The 13,635-nt window shown below is 36.3% G+C and overlaps 1 protein-coding gene across 6 annotated transcripts in view; it reads left to right on the forward strand.

Annotated features, from left to right (window-relative positions):
- The window catches only part of PHACTR4 (phosphatase and actin regulator 4), a 74,432-nt gene that overhangs the window by 42,027 nt on the left and 18,770 nt on the right, over positions 1-13,635 (forward strand). For 2 of the 6 annotated variants that reach the window (XM_088790743.1, XM_088790741.1), the window contains 3 exons: positions 8,084-8,107; positions 9,084-9,260; positions 9,845-9,925. In XM_088790743.1, the coding sequence (XP_088646869.1) occupies positions 8,084-8,107; positions 9,084-9,260; positions 9,845-9,925 (282 nt within the window). Of the gene's footprint in view, positions 1-8,083; positions 8,112-9,083; positions 9,261-9,844; positions 9,926-13,635 lie in introns of all 6 variants that reach the window. The other 4 variants (XM_088790746.1, XM_088790744.1, XM_088790745.1 and 1 more) reach the window with 2 other exon arrangements.

The following is a 13,635-nucleotide window of genomic DNA, read 5'->3' on the forward strand; positions in this document are numbered from 1 at the left end:
ATCCAGGAATGAGGAGGAAGCGATAGTATAGGAGTCTTCTTGTGGATTCCTTACAGGATTTTCTGTTATCATATGTGGAATACTAACCAAAAATTATTGTACCCTCTTTCTGCTCCATTGGATTTTATGAATAGCCTGTTATCACACAATGTATCCCTCTTTCTACTTGCAAGTAAACCTTGGAAGGAAAGTTTAAGGTTTGTTTTTTTTTCATGAGAGAATATATTTTGGCACCTCACTATGAAAACTTACTCTCAACTTGGAATTTTTTATCAGAAAATTTTTATCAAGTTGCCAAGGGTAACACAGCATCACTTCTTGATTCAGTTATGGCCAGAAAACTGTATTTTCCCAGAGCTGGAATCTCAGACCTAATTGTACCTGCAAGTACAGAGAGACCTTCTCTCTATCTTCTTGAGTGCTTTGCCCAATTTTTTCTATTTCCCAAAGGTCATAACTATGCAGTATTTCCTAGGGAAGTTACGTGCCTGCACTGGACAAAGCCTGCTTTGTTCATTAGTGGCAGCTTTTGCTTTCTGTAGTTTTGTTGCAGTTTTCTAACATAGTTCTTTAAATCCAATAATAATCCTCTTAGGAGGCAAAAATGCGTAAGTACAAGAGTGTAAGTACCATAAATTAATGTCCTCCATTTCGAAGTCTTATGCTGTTAACATGCTTGTATAAAAGCAAGATCTGCTTCAAGCTAGATAGGCATAAAAGATCATTAAACAGACAACCACTAGATTCTAAATATAATCAAACAATATATGTAAGTCATTGTGCTGTATACCTTAAACTTAAAAAAAGAGATAATTGGCACCTCTTGATAAATGGAGTATGTATCTTGTTGCACAAAACTATAGATTTTAAAATTTTGGACAAATAACTGACTATTATAAAAATTTTATTGGTAAAATCAAAGAACTTTGTGCACTTTAAATCTAAACAGTTTTTAAAATCTGATAAAGTATAAGAAATAGAGATGGAACTAAGACAGACCCAGTAACTGTGTTGCTTATTACCAAGCCTAGTGAAGGGAGAGCGTGGTGAAGGCCACGTTGAGAACTAAGTTTCCCGTTGGCTCCCATTGCCTGTGCCTTACATTGCCTTCTAATATGGATGATTAAGAACTGGCTGTAAATCGGATGCTCAAATGAACACTAAATTTGACCCTTGCTCATTGTTGAACCCTGTTTTATCCTTTATCTCTAGGAGGTAATGTGGGTATAAAATATATCTATCGCAAATAGTTAATGAATACTTTATCTGAAGATGAACAATGCTAATTACTTTTTAATAATACTATACATTTATTTAAAAATCATTCCAGAATTCATCTGGAACAGCTAAACTTGAACTAGAAAACTTGAATTAAATGTTGACCAGAAAAACCTGGGGGTTGAAGAAAGAAACTGCTAGAACTCTGCATAGTACATGATATAAGAAACAAGCCTATGAAATGTGAGGTGCTACAAGTCGAAGGAGGGAGTACGTAGTGTAAATACCAGGGCATAGTTTCAGGGCACTGCTCAAACCAGAAACTTCATTCTCTAGTTCGGTTAGTTATCTTCCTCTCCCAACCTCCACCCCTTTCAAAAAACATGAAGACCTCCAACTTTGTAACATGCTTTCCTAGTGGCCTGCAGCTGCATGACTTAAAGAAAAATGTGTTTTCTTTAGAACACACAATCATAAACTAAAGCCAGCATCCTACACCCTGTTTTCTAGCAAACAAAGGGAAACTACCTTGTTTTGGCTCTCACAGAAAGCAGAATGGGGCCATAGCCCATTTTAAATTTCATAGCTAGTTTAAACAGAACCATTAGGATATCCAAATGTGACTCCAAGCCTGTATTTCTTCTGTCAAATTGAAAATGGGAGAGAGGTGGTCATGAAATCAGAGTTGTTGAGAACAAATGATTGATGTGCAAATTTGCTTATCAACAGTTTCAAACTCACCTCTCTCTGCCCTTTATTTATGAGTGTAGAGCAAATTTAAGGTATTGTTTCATTAGAAATAAAAAAGAGGGAAGATTTTTAGGTACCTGAATATACTTTTTGTTGTATAATTTATTCACTTGTCAGTTTTTTATTCTACTTTTCTAAGTGATGCAGTTGTGTTTTCTTCCTGTCAGACAACAATTCACAGTAAACTGGGGTACCAACAGTTTGAATGGATGCCAGAATGCCCCACAGATGAGTGACTTCAGTTAAACCTAGTCAGCCACTGATAACAAGGATTTATGCGTACTTGAAAACCCTTCATTCTACAGCTGGAAAATGTACACCGGGTGAATTTAGATCACCATTAAATTTGGTCTCGAGCTCCTTTAGCACAAGATTGTCCCCATGGCAAAAGAATGTAGGACTAGAAAGTGTTGTTTGGGAAATCCAAATCTACTCACTTTAACATGTGTCACTACTCCAAATGCCAAAGAAATATATCCTTGAGTGGTTTAATTTGCTTACTATTTCAGACTATGATTTTCATGTGAGAAATAATTCATTTTTATAGGAACTTAATGTTTAGAAAGACTTGTTTTCTGCTGTGTATTTATGTATATACTTGACTTCATTCATTAACAGTCACGGTTTGAGAGCTCCCACTTCCCATTGTAAAAAGTAAATTTGTCATTTTCCCAATTATAAAAGCCACACATGTTCATTGTAAAAACATACACAAAAAATATAGGAAGCTAGAAAGAAGAAACACAAGTCTCCCGTGATCCTACCATCAAAATATATTTACATTTTGGTTTAGTTCCTTCCGTTCGTTTTAACATATTTTAGCATAGTTTGGATAACGTGGTATATATAATTTCCATATAAAAATGTATTTATACTTTTATTTAAAGATTTTGTTGGTGAAGGTGAACAGGACTTTATTGGGGAACAGTGTGTACTTCCAGGGTTTTTCCAAGTCAAGTTGTCCTTTCAATCGTAATTGTGGAGGGTGCAGTTCAGCTCCAGGTCCAGTTGCCATTGTTAGTTGCCAGGGGCGGAACCCACCGTCCCTTGCGGGGTGGGGGGCGGAGAGTGGAGGAATCAAACTGGCACCCTTGTGGTTGAGAGCCCACTGGCCCATGTGGGAATCAAACCGGCAGCCTTCGGGGTTAGGAGCACAGAGCTCGAACCACCTGAGCCACTGGGCCGGCCTATATTTATACTTTTAATCTAGGATTATTGATTACTCTAGTAACTTACTTTTAATGATTATATATATATATTTTTATACACCTATTGTTGCACATTTAAGACATTCCTAATACCCTAAATAACATCTTTGGGTAGCTTCTATCTTCTAAAGCTAAGTTTTCTAGACTTTTATGTAAGTGTTATGAGAACTTACGCTTTTATTAGAGAAAATAGTCTTATGTAATTTATACAGAGTTGGAATTTAAATTAGAAAAAATGGGTTCATGGCTCTAGCCACTATTCCAGATAAATAATACCTAGCCAGATAACAAGAGAATATGTGCCCAAATGAATTTGGTAGTGGGAGACCAATACCTGTTTCATAACTCTTCAAGGTTGGATTTAGGAAGACTGCTGAGTTAGTAGGTGTTTCCTGTGAATTTTACCATTAGTCTACTTTCAGTCTGCTACCTTCCCTTCTTGAAAATACTCTTGGATTTAAGTAGGAAAGGCTTAACTGGCTACCTCCCCATTATCATTTAATTATTTGAAGATCCCACTCTTCTATGTAGGACATTTGATGGAATCAAGTTTTTGTGATTTCCCTCTGGTGTCAACATAATGGATTATGGGGGAAAAGAGAAGATGATTTACCTCTTTTCTTTTTCATTAGGAATGAATGATTAATCTGTTTCCTTTTCTTTTTCTGATCTTTCATGCATGGGAACACTCCCTTGCTTCAAAATTTCTTTCTTTCAGCAGGCACCTACCTAAGCAAAAAGTGTGTGGGAAGAATTTTATCAACATTTTATTTTAATCAGTTATAGTTGTTGCTCTTGAATAATGGCTAAAAGAGTTTCCAAAGCACTCCTAGGCTAATTTCCACCAAAAGTGCCTAAGAGTATGACTTTGGAATTCTCTCCCATGTATGTTATTAACAGCATAAAGAATCTGCCTCAGCTTGAAGCATCTTCTAAGGAAACATAGTGCACAGCAGTCAGTGAAGAAAGACTCCAAATCCAGGCAATGATTTATGAATAAAAAAGAAAAATCAGTATTCTGATGTAAAAATAATGTAAATGATCTAACAACAATAATCTAAATCATAAAAATTGATTGCTACATCTAGTTTAAGTACAAAGTAAAGACTTCTAAGAGAAGTGAACAAAGCATTGATAAAGTACCTATTGAAATTGGGAGTGCTTATAGCTGGTGGCAAATTAATTTATAAGGAGGCTTTAATAAGAAACCTAACTTTAGAATTTGTACCCTTTATAAATTTTGATAGTGAGCAATATTTGAGATGAATACCAAACAGTTAAATTATATAGGGTAGAGATTAATACCAATCATCCAGGTTGTTGTAAGAATTAAATCCTATAATGTGCCATTTTTGTAAATTATAGTCTAAAAACCTTGTTAGTGAATGAAGCCAGATATTGGAAAGACTTGTAAGATTTCAGCTTAATCTTTATTCTGAGGGCAGCATGATCAAAAGGATCACAGGCTGTGAGTGAAGTCGGAGAGACTTGGATTTGAATCCCATCTATATCACTTATGCTATAGGCAAATTGAAAGCCTCCAAAGAATGAAACATACAAAAGCAAGCAGTCTGGGGGGCAGCCAGATGGCTCAGTTGGTTAGTGCGTGAGCTCTCAACAATAAGGTTGCCGGTTCAATTCCCATATGGGATGGTGGGCTGTGCCCCCTGCAACTAAAGATTGAGGACGGCGACTGGACTTGGAGCTGAGCTGCGTCCTCCACAACTAGATTGAAGGACAACTACTTGGAGCTGACGGGATATGGAGAAGCACACCGTCCCCCAATATTCCCCAATATTTAAAAACAAACAAACAAACAAACAAAAACAAGCAGTCCAACAGGAAAAAAGCCAATGGGATGACATTTATAAAGTGCTGAAATTAAATGAACAAAAAACTCAACTCCCAACTGAAAATACTATACCCAGTGCAAATATCCTTCAAAAATGATGATATAAAGTTATCCTAGTTGGAAGCACAGAATTGTAGAAAGAAATGAAGAGTACCTGAAAAAGCAAATATGTAGGAAATAAAAAATAATATTTTTTGTTAAAACAACAATAATGTTTTCTGTGGTTTATTGTTGTATGTATGGAGAAGTAAAATATGACAATGACACAAAGAGTAAATAAAATTGAAATGCAAAATTCTTGCGTTCAGTAAGTAGTAAAAGTACTAACTTAACATAACTTGTAATAAGTTGAAGATGCACACAGAACAATGAGACAAATAGAAAATAAATAGCAAAATGATAGACCTAAGCCCAACTGTGTCAGTAAAAGCATTAGATATAAATTGACTAAACACTTCAAAAGACAACAATTGTCAAACTAGATAGAAAAATAAAATCAAGGCAAAGTGTTAGAGTGATATATGGAATTTCATAATGATAAAAGGGTCAGTTCAACAGGAAGATATAATTCTATATTTGTATATATCTAATAACATACCTTTAAATATGTAAAGCAGAAATTAATAGAACTAAAAAGAGAAAGAGACAAGTCCACTTTCATAGGTAGAAATGTTAACATACCTCTCTTAGTAACTGATAGAACAAGCTGACAACAAATCACAAAGAATGTTAATGCTTTATACAACATGTTTACCCAACTTGACCTAATTGGCATATATAGAACACTATACTTACTAATTGCACAATAGACTTTCCAAGTGCACGTGGAACATAATATGTTATAAATCTGGAAAAAATATCTGCAAACTTTTGTATTGTTTATTTTTAATTTAAACATATCTGAGACTAAGAAACACAGGAAGACTCTCACAATTCTTCTGTAGGAATACTGTGCTTCAGTAGGAAACTCTGGAATGATGCCATGATTTTCTAGTTTATTTTTCTTCAACAAACTATTATGTTACAGGCATGTAGAGAACGTCTGCCTTTGTCTCTTTTAAATGCATCAGGTTTCCAGTAATAATATGGGATTGGGATTAACAAACCTGACTGATCATGAGAATCACCTGTGAAGATTTAAAAAAACAGATTCCTAGGTCCCACCTCCTGGAGATTCTGTATTTTGAAAAGGCAACTGGGCTGATTCCAAGTATTTGAACAGATTTGGGAGTTACTGAAATAATGTTCTGTTTGTCATATGGAGAGGGAAGGGGGAGAAGAGGGAGAATATAAGAATATGAATGAATGAATCAATCGGGGGGAATAGCTGGGTCAGGGCTGGGTGTGGCTGAACCCCAATGCATGTGGCAACAGGTATATCCACTTCTAAGAGTTTTATAAACATGAAAATTAAGCACATTTGCATAAAGCACCAAAGGAAAAAACTTGCTCTTTTTGCTGACTGTATTCATTGACTTTCTTTACATAGAAGAGAACTATTAGCAATAGATGTAACAGTGCACACATTCATTTTTTTATCATAAGTTGTTGGTATTTTCCACACTCGCTGTGCTTTTTTTTTTTTTTTTAAGGAGGGCGCAGCTCACAGTGGATCACATGCGGGGATCGAACCCGCAACCTTGGTGTTATTAGCACCAGGCTCTAACCAACTGAGCTAACTACCAATCCCTGTGCTTTTTCATATAAACAACTTGTTTTGAGTTAATATTCTAGCAGGCATAAATATATTTTAAAGGATGTCATTATTTTGTTGTTTTGAATATATAAGAGAAAGGGCACACAAATATATTGTTCAATATAATGAGGAATTAAAAGGGATAAATTAAGTTCGACTTTAGAAAGTGATCAGGTATCTGAGAAGATAGTGGGAGCAGGCTACATTGGCTCTATTTCATTTAAAGACTTTCCAGTCTGGGACTTTTCTGTGAATGTGTTACCATCTAACATTCCTAAAGTTTTATGGCTTTTTTTCTTCGTAAAAATATCACATGGCACTAATCTCTTTTTTCATATTGTTAATCTGTTTTTTTGGTTATTTATTTTTTTAATGTACCCTATTACTTTTAATCAAACAAGCATTTTACTAGGTGTCTTTTGGAACTGAGTAAACTTCACTCAGTGGATGGGTTAGCAGGACATTTAAAGTTTCACTCCCTCCTTGCCTACGCAAGTAAGGCTATTATTTGAGAATGAGCAGCTTATGTTACTTAGCTGCATTTCTCAAAGAGTTATCATTAACATAGGTTAAATATTATGATATTATGAATGCTTTGAAATACTTGAGGTCTTACTGACATTCCATAATTGGGAGAATGCTGTCTTAGTGAACGCACTAACTCTTAAAAGCAATACCATGGATTCACCCTTGGGGGTCCATCCCAGGACACCACCAAGGGGAAATTGTTGTGACAGAAGTTCTTCTAATATCTCTGGCAACTAAACTAAAATATGGTCCAGTGTGATAATCAAATTCTATTGCATTTCATGTAAAGAATTAAAGTACTTGACACCCAGGACTCCCTCAAGTAAATCAACTAGGAAGAAAAGAGCCACTGTCCTGCCCTCTCGGTCTGTTGCACTTCAGTAACCAGGACCCTGTTTTGCTTACGTTATCTGGATACAGCAAAATAATGCATCAGCAATCATTGCTACAGTCACTTGGATAATTACAGTTGTGTAAACCTGACCTTCATCAATGGACTTCCTTAGACCCAGGTCTATCAGTTTAGAAAAGATAGATTGTGATAGTATTAATATTTCTTTTTTAAAAAGTGCTTTTTGATTGTGTATTTTCTCTTATGAAAAAATATCTACAATATTTTAAAAAAAATTTTAGTGCCTTTATTATGCCCTTTTTATCCCATCCAGAAAGATGTTATTTGCTCCAGATGTGAAATTGTTTATAGTAAACATGTTAACTTATTACATTGGATAATATGGTATGTGGTCCTCGATGTATTTCTATAAAGTAAAGGTTCCACTTTAATTCCAGGACTGTTATTCCACATGACTTTTTTTTCTTCTTCTCCTCTAGACTTCTCCAGAGAACCCTGGGACAGTAGGTGGAGTGCAAAGCTGTATTGTGTTGCCTTCCTGCTTTTTTTGTTGCCTTCCTGCTTTTTTTTAAATTATTATTCTTGGCCTTAGTCTTGGCTGCTCCTTTCTCTGCCACTAAAGCTACCTAACGAAACCTTGCATGTGTGGTCATTATGAGGGACTTATTTATGGTCTTTCATTTCAATCCTGCACATTTATCATGTCAGTTAATGTTTCTTGTAAAATCCTGGAAATGAGGATTGTCCCTAAAGCAACATTGTGATAGGCAAAATGGAATCTCAGCTCTACTTTCTAGAACAATTTCCTTCCATTTTAAAGCACACTCTTTCTGTGCCGCTACCCCCCACCCCAAACCCCTTCCTGTGCTCCAAAACTGCCAGGGGTCTTGTGAAGGAAGAAAATAATCTGAAAAACAGGTACAAGTAAGGTGTTAACACTTAACGTGTTACCCCCTCTCTGCACTATTTATACCCTGAAAGAGGAGGACAGGGAGAGGGCAATATTTAGCAAAGAATAGTGAATCACTCACGAATCGTGGAATTCCCAGCTTCAGTGACAAGGAGATAGTAGTAGTAGCTGGGATAGTAGTAGTAGCCCATCCCCCACGCCGAAAGGATGAGAATGGCAACAACATTAGGCTACATCGGGGCAAGATCTCAATCATATTGGGAAGACACATTTGTGTGTATATGCCTTTAAGAGATTTTGAGCTGGTTATGATCATCTCATTGAATTTTTGTTCTAAAGTTATGTCAGCTTGATTTGGTTCCTTTTCCTCCTTAGTAATTTATCTGTTATGGATTTTGATGTTTGGTGTCCATGTGATGTCAGGGAGTCTGACTGTCTGCATGGTTGTTTATCATTGCTCTGATCCTTCCCAACTACCACAGGAAGAGAGGGGAAGGGACATTTTCAAGATGATGCTGAAATAATAAATTGGCTGTTCTCTTCCCTCTCTTCCCCTCACCATGCCACAGAAGAAGCAGGCCCGCCCACCGCAGAGCCAGGCATGATCATGGACAGTGTGGAAGCAGGAGGAGACACGACACCTCCCACCAAAAGGAAGAGCAAGTTCTCAGGCTTTGGGAAGATCTTCAAGCCCTGGAAATGGCGGAAAAAAAAAAGTAGCGATAAATTCAAAGAGACATCAGAAGGTGAGATAATAAAATTTAAATATATGTTCTGAGTTAGATTTACATATTTTGAAAGTTCCTATCTTTTTCATTCTTTTTCCAAGCTTCTATTAACTCCCTATTTGAAGAGAGAATTGAATCTTTTAGAATTAAAAAACCAAGTGGTCACTCACTAAGTCTTGTATACTAAAACCTCATTCCCGGGTTGGTATTTTGATGGGATTAAAGTTTATTTTTCAAGTGGTAACAGAGTTCCTGAACTGTAGCAAATCTAAGATGCTTCTTTTTTTCTTCTCTGGCCACTTCCTCCCAGAAAAAGTTCATCCATAAATACCTTATTGAAATTTCTACTAAAAAAAGAAAAAGAATTTTGTAAGGATAAAAAAATATATATGTAAGGATAGTTCCTTTTGGAAATGCTACTTTCCTAGTAGCACAGCATATGAAGAAATTAAGTTTTTAAATTTAAAGTTAGTTTTCCTATTCTTTTCTTTCCAGAGACTAGAAAATTGAACCACTTTATTCTTTTGCATATGGAGTTAGAATGCTTAAAGTTTACCTTTAACTGCCACATTTCTGAGTGCTGTTTTCCAATTTAATGTTAGTTTTAGAGCGAAAAATATCTATGCGAAAACCAAGAGAAGAGCTGGTTAAAAGAGGGTTTCTGTTGGAAGACTCTGAGCAGGGTAAGTTTGCAATTAATTAAATAGCATATGCTGTCTCTGTACACTTGGTCTTTGGTCTGACTAGGTATGTGAATTTTCTTTCTTTTGTTATTGCTGTTGTTGGGAGGGAGGGGGGGCTTTAAAAAAAACAACTGTTCATGTATCTAGAATATATATATTTCAAAACGTCTATTCTAAAAGAAAAAGACAACTCAATAGAAAAGTCTACAAAAGCATTGAACAGACAATTCACTAGAGTATATACAGATGCCCAATAAACAAATGAAAAGGTGTTTGGGTTTTTTTTTACTTCATTAGTAATTAAGGAATACAAATTAAAACCAAAATAAGACAATCCTGCATGTAAACTAGAAAACCTAAACTTAATCAAATGACCAAAAGCAAGAGGTAAAGGTATAAAATAAATGGAATTCACAGACAACTGTTGGTAGAAGTGTTAAAATGGAATAATTGCATTGAAAACTAGTTTAGTGTAATCTGTGAAAGCTGGAGATATGTAAACCTATGTATAAGTATGTCTGGAACTTGGTATGTATCCAACAATAGTCTGTATACACATGTGTATGGAGACATGTACAAAGATGCTTGTAGCAGCAGTATTTATTGACAGTAGAGCAAAATTGGAAACAACCCAAAAGCCCATTAATAGTAAAATTATATAAATAACTTGTGATGTATTTATAAAATGACTTATTTATACAACTATGAAAACAAACCTAAATGTTGTAATATGAATCTCGTAAGTAATATTGAGCAATGAAGTCAGTCATGAAAGAATATATATTGTATCATTTCTATAAATGTAAAGAAAAGCAGGCAATATTAAACTACAGTATATGGAGATGCATGCTTAAGAGGTTAAGCTATAATTTTTTAAAAAAACGATCATTGCAAGAGTTAGGAGAGTGATTGCTTTGTGGGAGAAGAAAAGGTGTGTTACTAGAGAGAGAAGGAGGCTTCAGGGGTCTGGAAACATTTTTCTCCCTCCCCCTTCTTCCGCCTCCAGCCACCCACTCACACACCCACTCCAGTTCAAGATGTTGTTTCTCAGTCTAGTGTGTAGGACCCAGCTCCCTGGCCCAGGCTGGTGTTACGAGCCTTGCGCTCCCCCGGCTGAGGCAGTCGGTCGGCTGCTCACAGCAGCTAAAGGCAGCTCTCACCGGTTGCTGGCCACTCACTCCGTAGCCCGCCGCAGCTCAAGCGGACCTCCGGCTGCTCACCGCAGCCCTGCTCCAGGGAGAGCCATTGTTCACAATCTTAGCTGTAGAGGGCGCAGCTCACTGGCCCATGAGGGAATCAAACCGGCAACCTTGGCGTTAGGAGCACGGCGCTCCAACCACCTGAGCCACCCGGCCGGCCCTGGAAACATTTGTTAATGTCCATGATGATCACACAAGTGTTTTCCTTATAATATTTTATTGAAATTTACATTTATGTTTTACATTTTTCTGTCGTCATGTTATACTTGACAGCAAAAAAACTGAATAATAATAGGATATTTCTATAAAACTCAATGCTATCCCATCTATTTTTAATTTTTTTAAAGAAGGCAAGTATTTTTGTGGGAATGAAAATATCTAATAAAGGAAAAATATTAAAACAAGTGAAAATAACATTTTTTTAAATGGACTCTCAACTTAAGGGTATAAATATGAAATGATTTTATTTCTTCTAATAATTACATCCTATTTTCTTTTTAAAGTCTGTTTTCTTGCTGGGAGGGAAAAACTGTTCACCCTTCCTTCCAAGTGTCTAAGTTATCTGGCTGTGATCTTTAACTCTGAAATGGAGCGGTTGGTGAAAGCTCCTTGGGGTAGACATTCTCTGTCTCTAATATCCTCAGATTTGAGCCAGCTGCAGATCTGTGTTGTTTCCTTTTTTAGGAACAAATTTGTCTCACACCCATATTGCTGCCCTAATCTTCTGTTTGTCATAAAACTCATGTTTTGGTATTTCAACACTCATTGCTGATTTAATAATGTCAGGACTTTCTCCAGTGTGTGACTTTTATGAAGCAGCTTATCGGAAGAGTTAAGACCATAGTTTCATTGGTTGCATTTCATTTCTCTTCATTAAAGTTACTTTGCGTGAGACGAAACCTAACAGCCAAGATTTTAAAATGTCCTGTCCTTTGGATGATGGAAAAAAGGAGCCAGACTGATAGAGTATTATATCTTTTAGGTTTTGAACTATGTGAATGTATTGCTTATTCACAGAATGTAATTACATTATGTATATTAAAGACTTAGTACCTCAACTATATAAAAACTAAGCAGAGAAAACAAGCTCGAAGGAAATACTAAAATACTAGCATTGGTGACCTCTGGATGTTGAGATGGGAATATAGGGGTTTTTTTCTTTCTACTTTTCTGAATTTTCTACATGGTTGTTATGAACATGTATACCTTTTGTTTTCTCATGAGTCTGTTTGTTTTTTACAGTAGACACAAAATCTCCTAGGTCTTTAGGTAGTTAAGTACAATTATAATACCTCTGTTGCAGCACCTTTGGCCCTTGCTTTTTTGATAATGACCCTCCCTCATTCCATGCCCTTCCCTGCCTCTCATCTGTCTTGCTCATTCACCACAAACATTTACGTTACTGCTTTCTTGTTTTTCACCTTCATTCAGTCTCTTTTGTCCTATGTTTCCTATTGGCTCTTGATCCAAGTTGTTTTAGCCTGGAAACTCAAAGGCCCGATTGATAAGTGAGTGCAGCCATTGGACCAGATGCCACTCTGCCAACCAGAGAACTGACCTCGGCTTTTTTGCTATCAGGGGAGCCTCAGAGATGGGCCTCAGGGCCTGGCTTATATATTTCCAGTTTAGGCCAAAAGCAGTGTTTGAACCTGAAAGTTCTTTTCATACGTGAAGATGGCTTTTGGCATGATTATGATTCCAACTTGACTCTATTATAAAATATTTAATAGATTTTCTGAGTTGGTGCGGGTGGGGGGTATTAAAGCCAGATACTACTTCTATTCCACTCTATTAGCATTGCAGAAATCTTTTGCATTAAATATAAGAAATTTTACTTTAAAATAGTCAGACCTGACTAAGTAACTTAAAAGAAAACTGATCACTTTTGCATATATTTTACTAGGGTGTGCTGAGTAGAAACCAATTAATAATGTGTCTTAAACTTTTCACTGTATGGTTTTCAAAAGTAGCAGTCTTTGTTGGCTTTGAAATGATTCATTGCTTTATATTCTAGAGAGTCCTGTTTTTGTTAAAGTTGGGCTATGTTAACATAAGTAGTAACTTACTCTGTCTGCATAATTGTTGTCATCTTTTCCCTCCCCTGTTTTAAAATAAAAAAGTAGCTGTCAGAATATTTCAGCTTTAGAAGTACATTTTTATTTAGTGCTCATTTGCCTTAGTCTCTTCACTACTTCTAGCCCAGATTCCCCATCTCATACTGAGACTGCATGAAGAATGATACTGTCTGATCTCCTAGTAGGAAGTGGTGGGTTGGGGTGAGGGAGACTGGTCTATGAGAACTCGAATGACCAACTCAAGAGACACTAAAATGATACTACCCAGAGTGTCTCACTATGGAAAGCAAAGGACACTATATAGAGAGCACCTAAGTTCCTGTCCCCATGACACTGGGAGGGGAGACAGAGTTTTTAGTCTCTGACGTCAGTTTTTCAGGTCTCCTCCAAAGGAGTCTAGAAAATGTCAGCAGTAACTGGGAATGTTTGTCTAATT

The sequence above is a fragment of the Rhinolophus sinicus genome, chromosome 14 (assembly GCF_057876585.1).
Source record: "Rhinolophus sinicus isolate RSI-liver-muscle chromosome 14, RSI-T2T, whole genome shotgun sequence".
Taxonomy (NCBI): domain Eukaryota; kingdom Metazoa; phylum Chordata; class Mammalia; order Chiroptera; family Rhinolophidae; genus Rhinolophus; species Rhinolophus sinicus.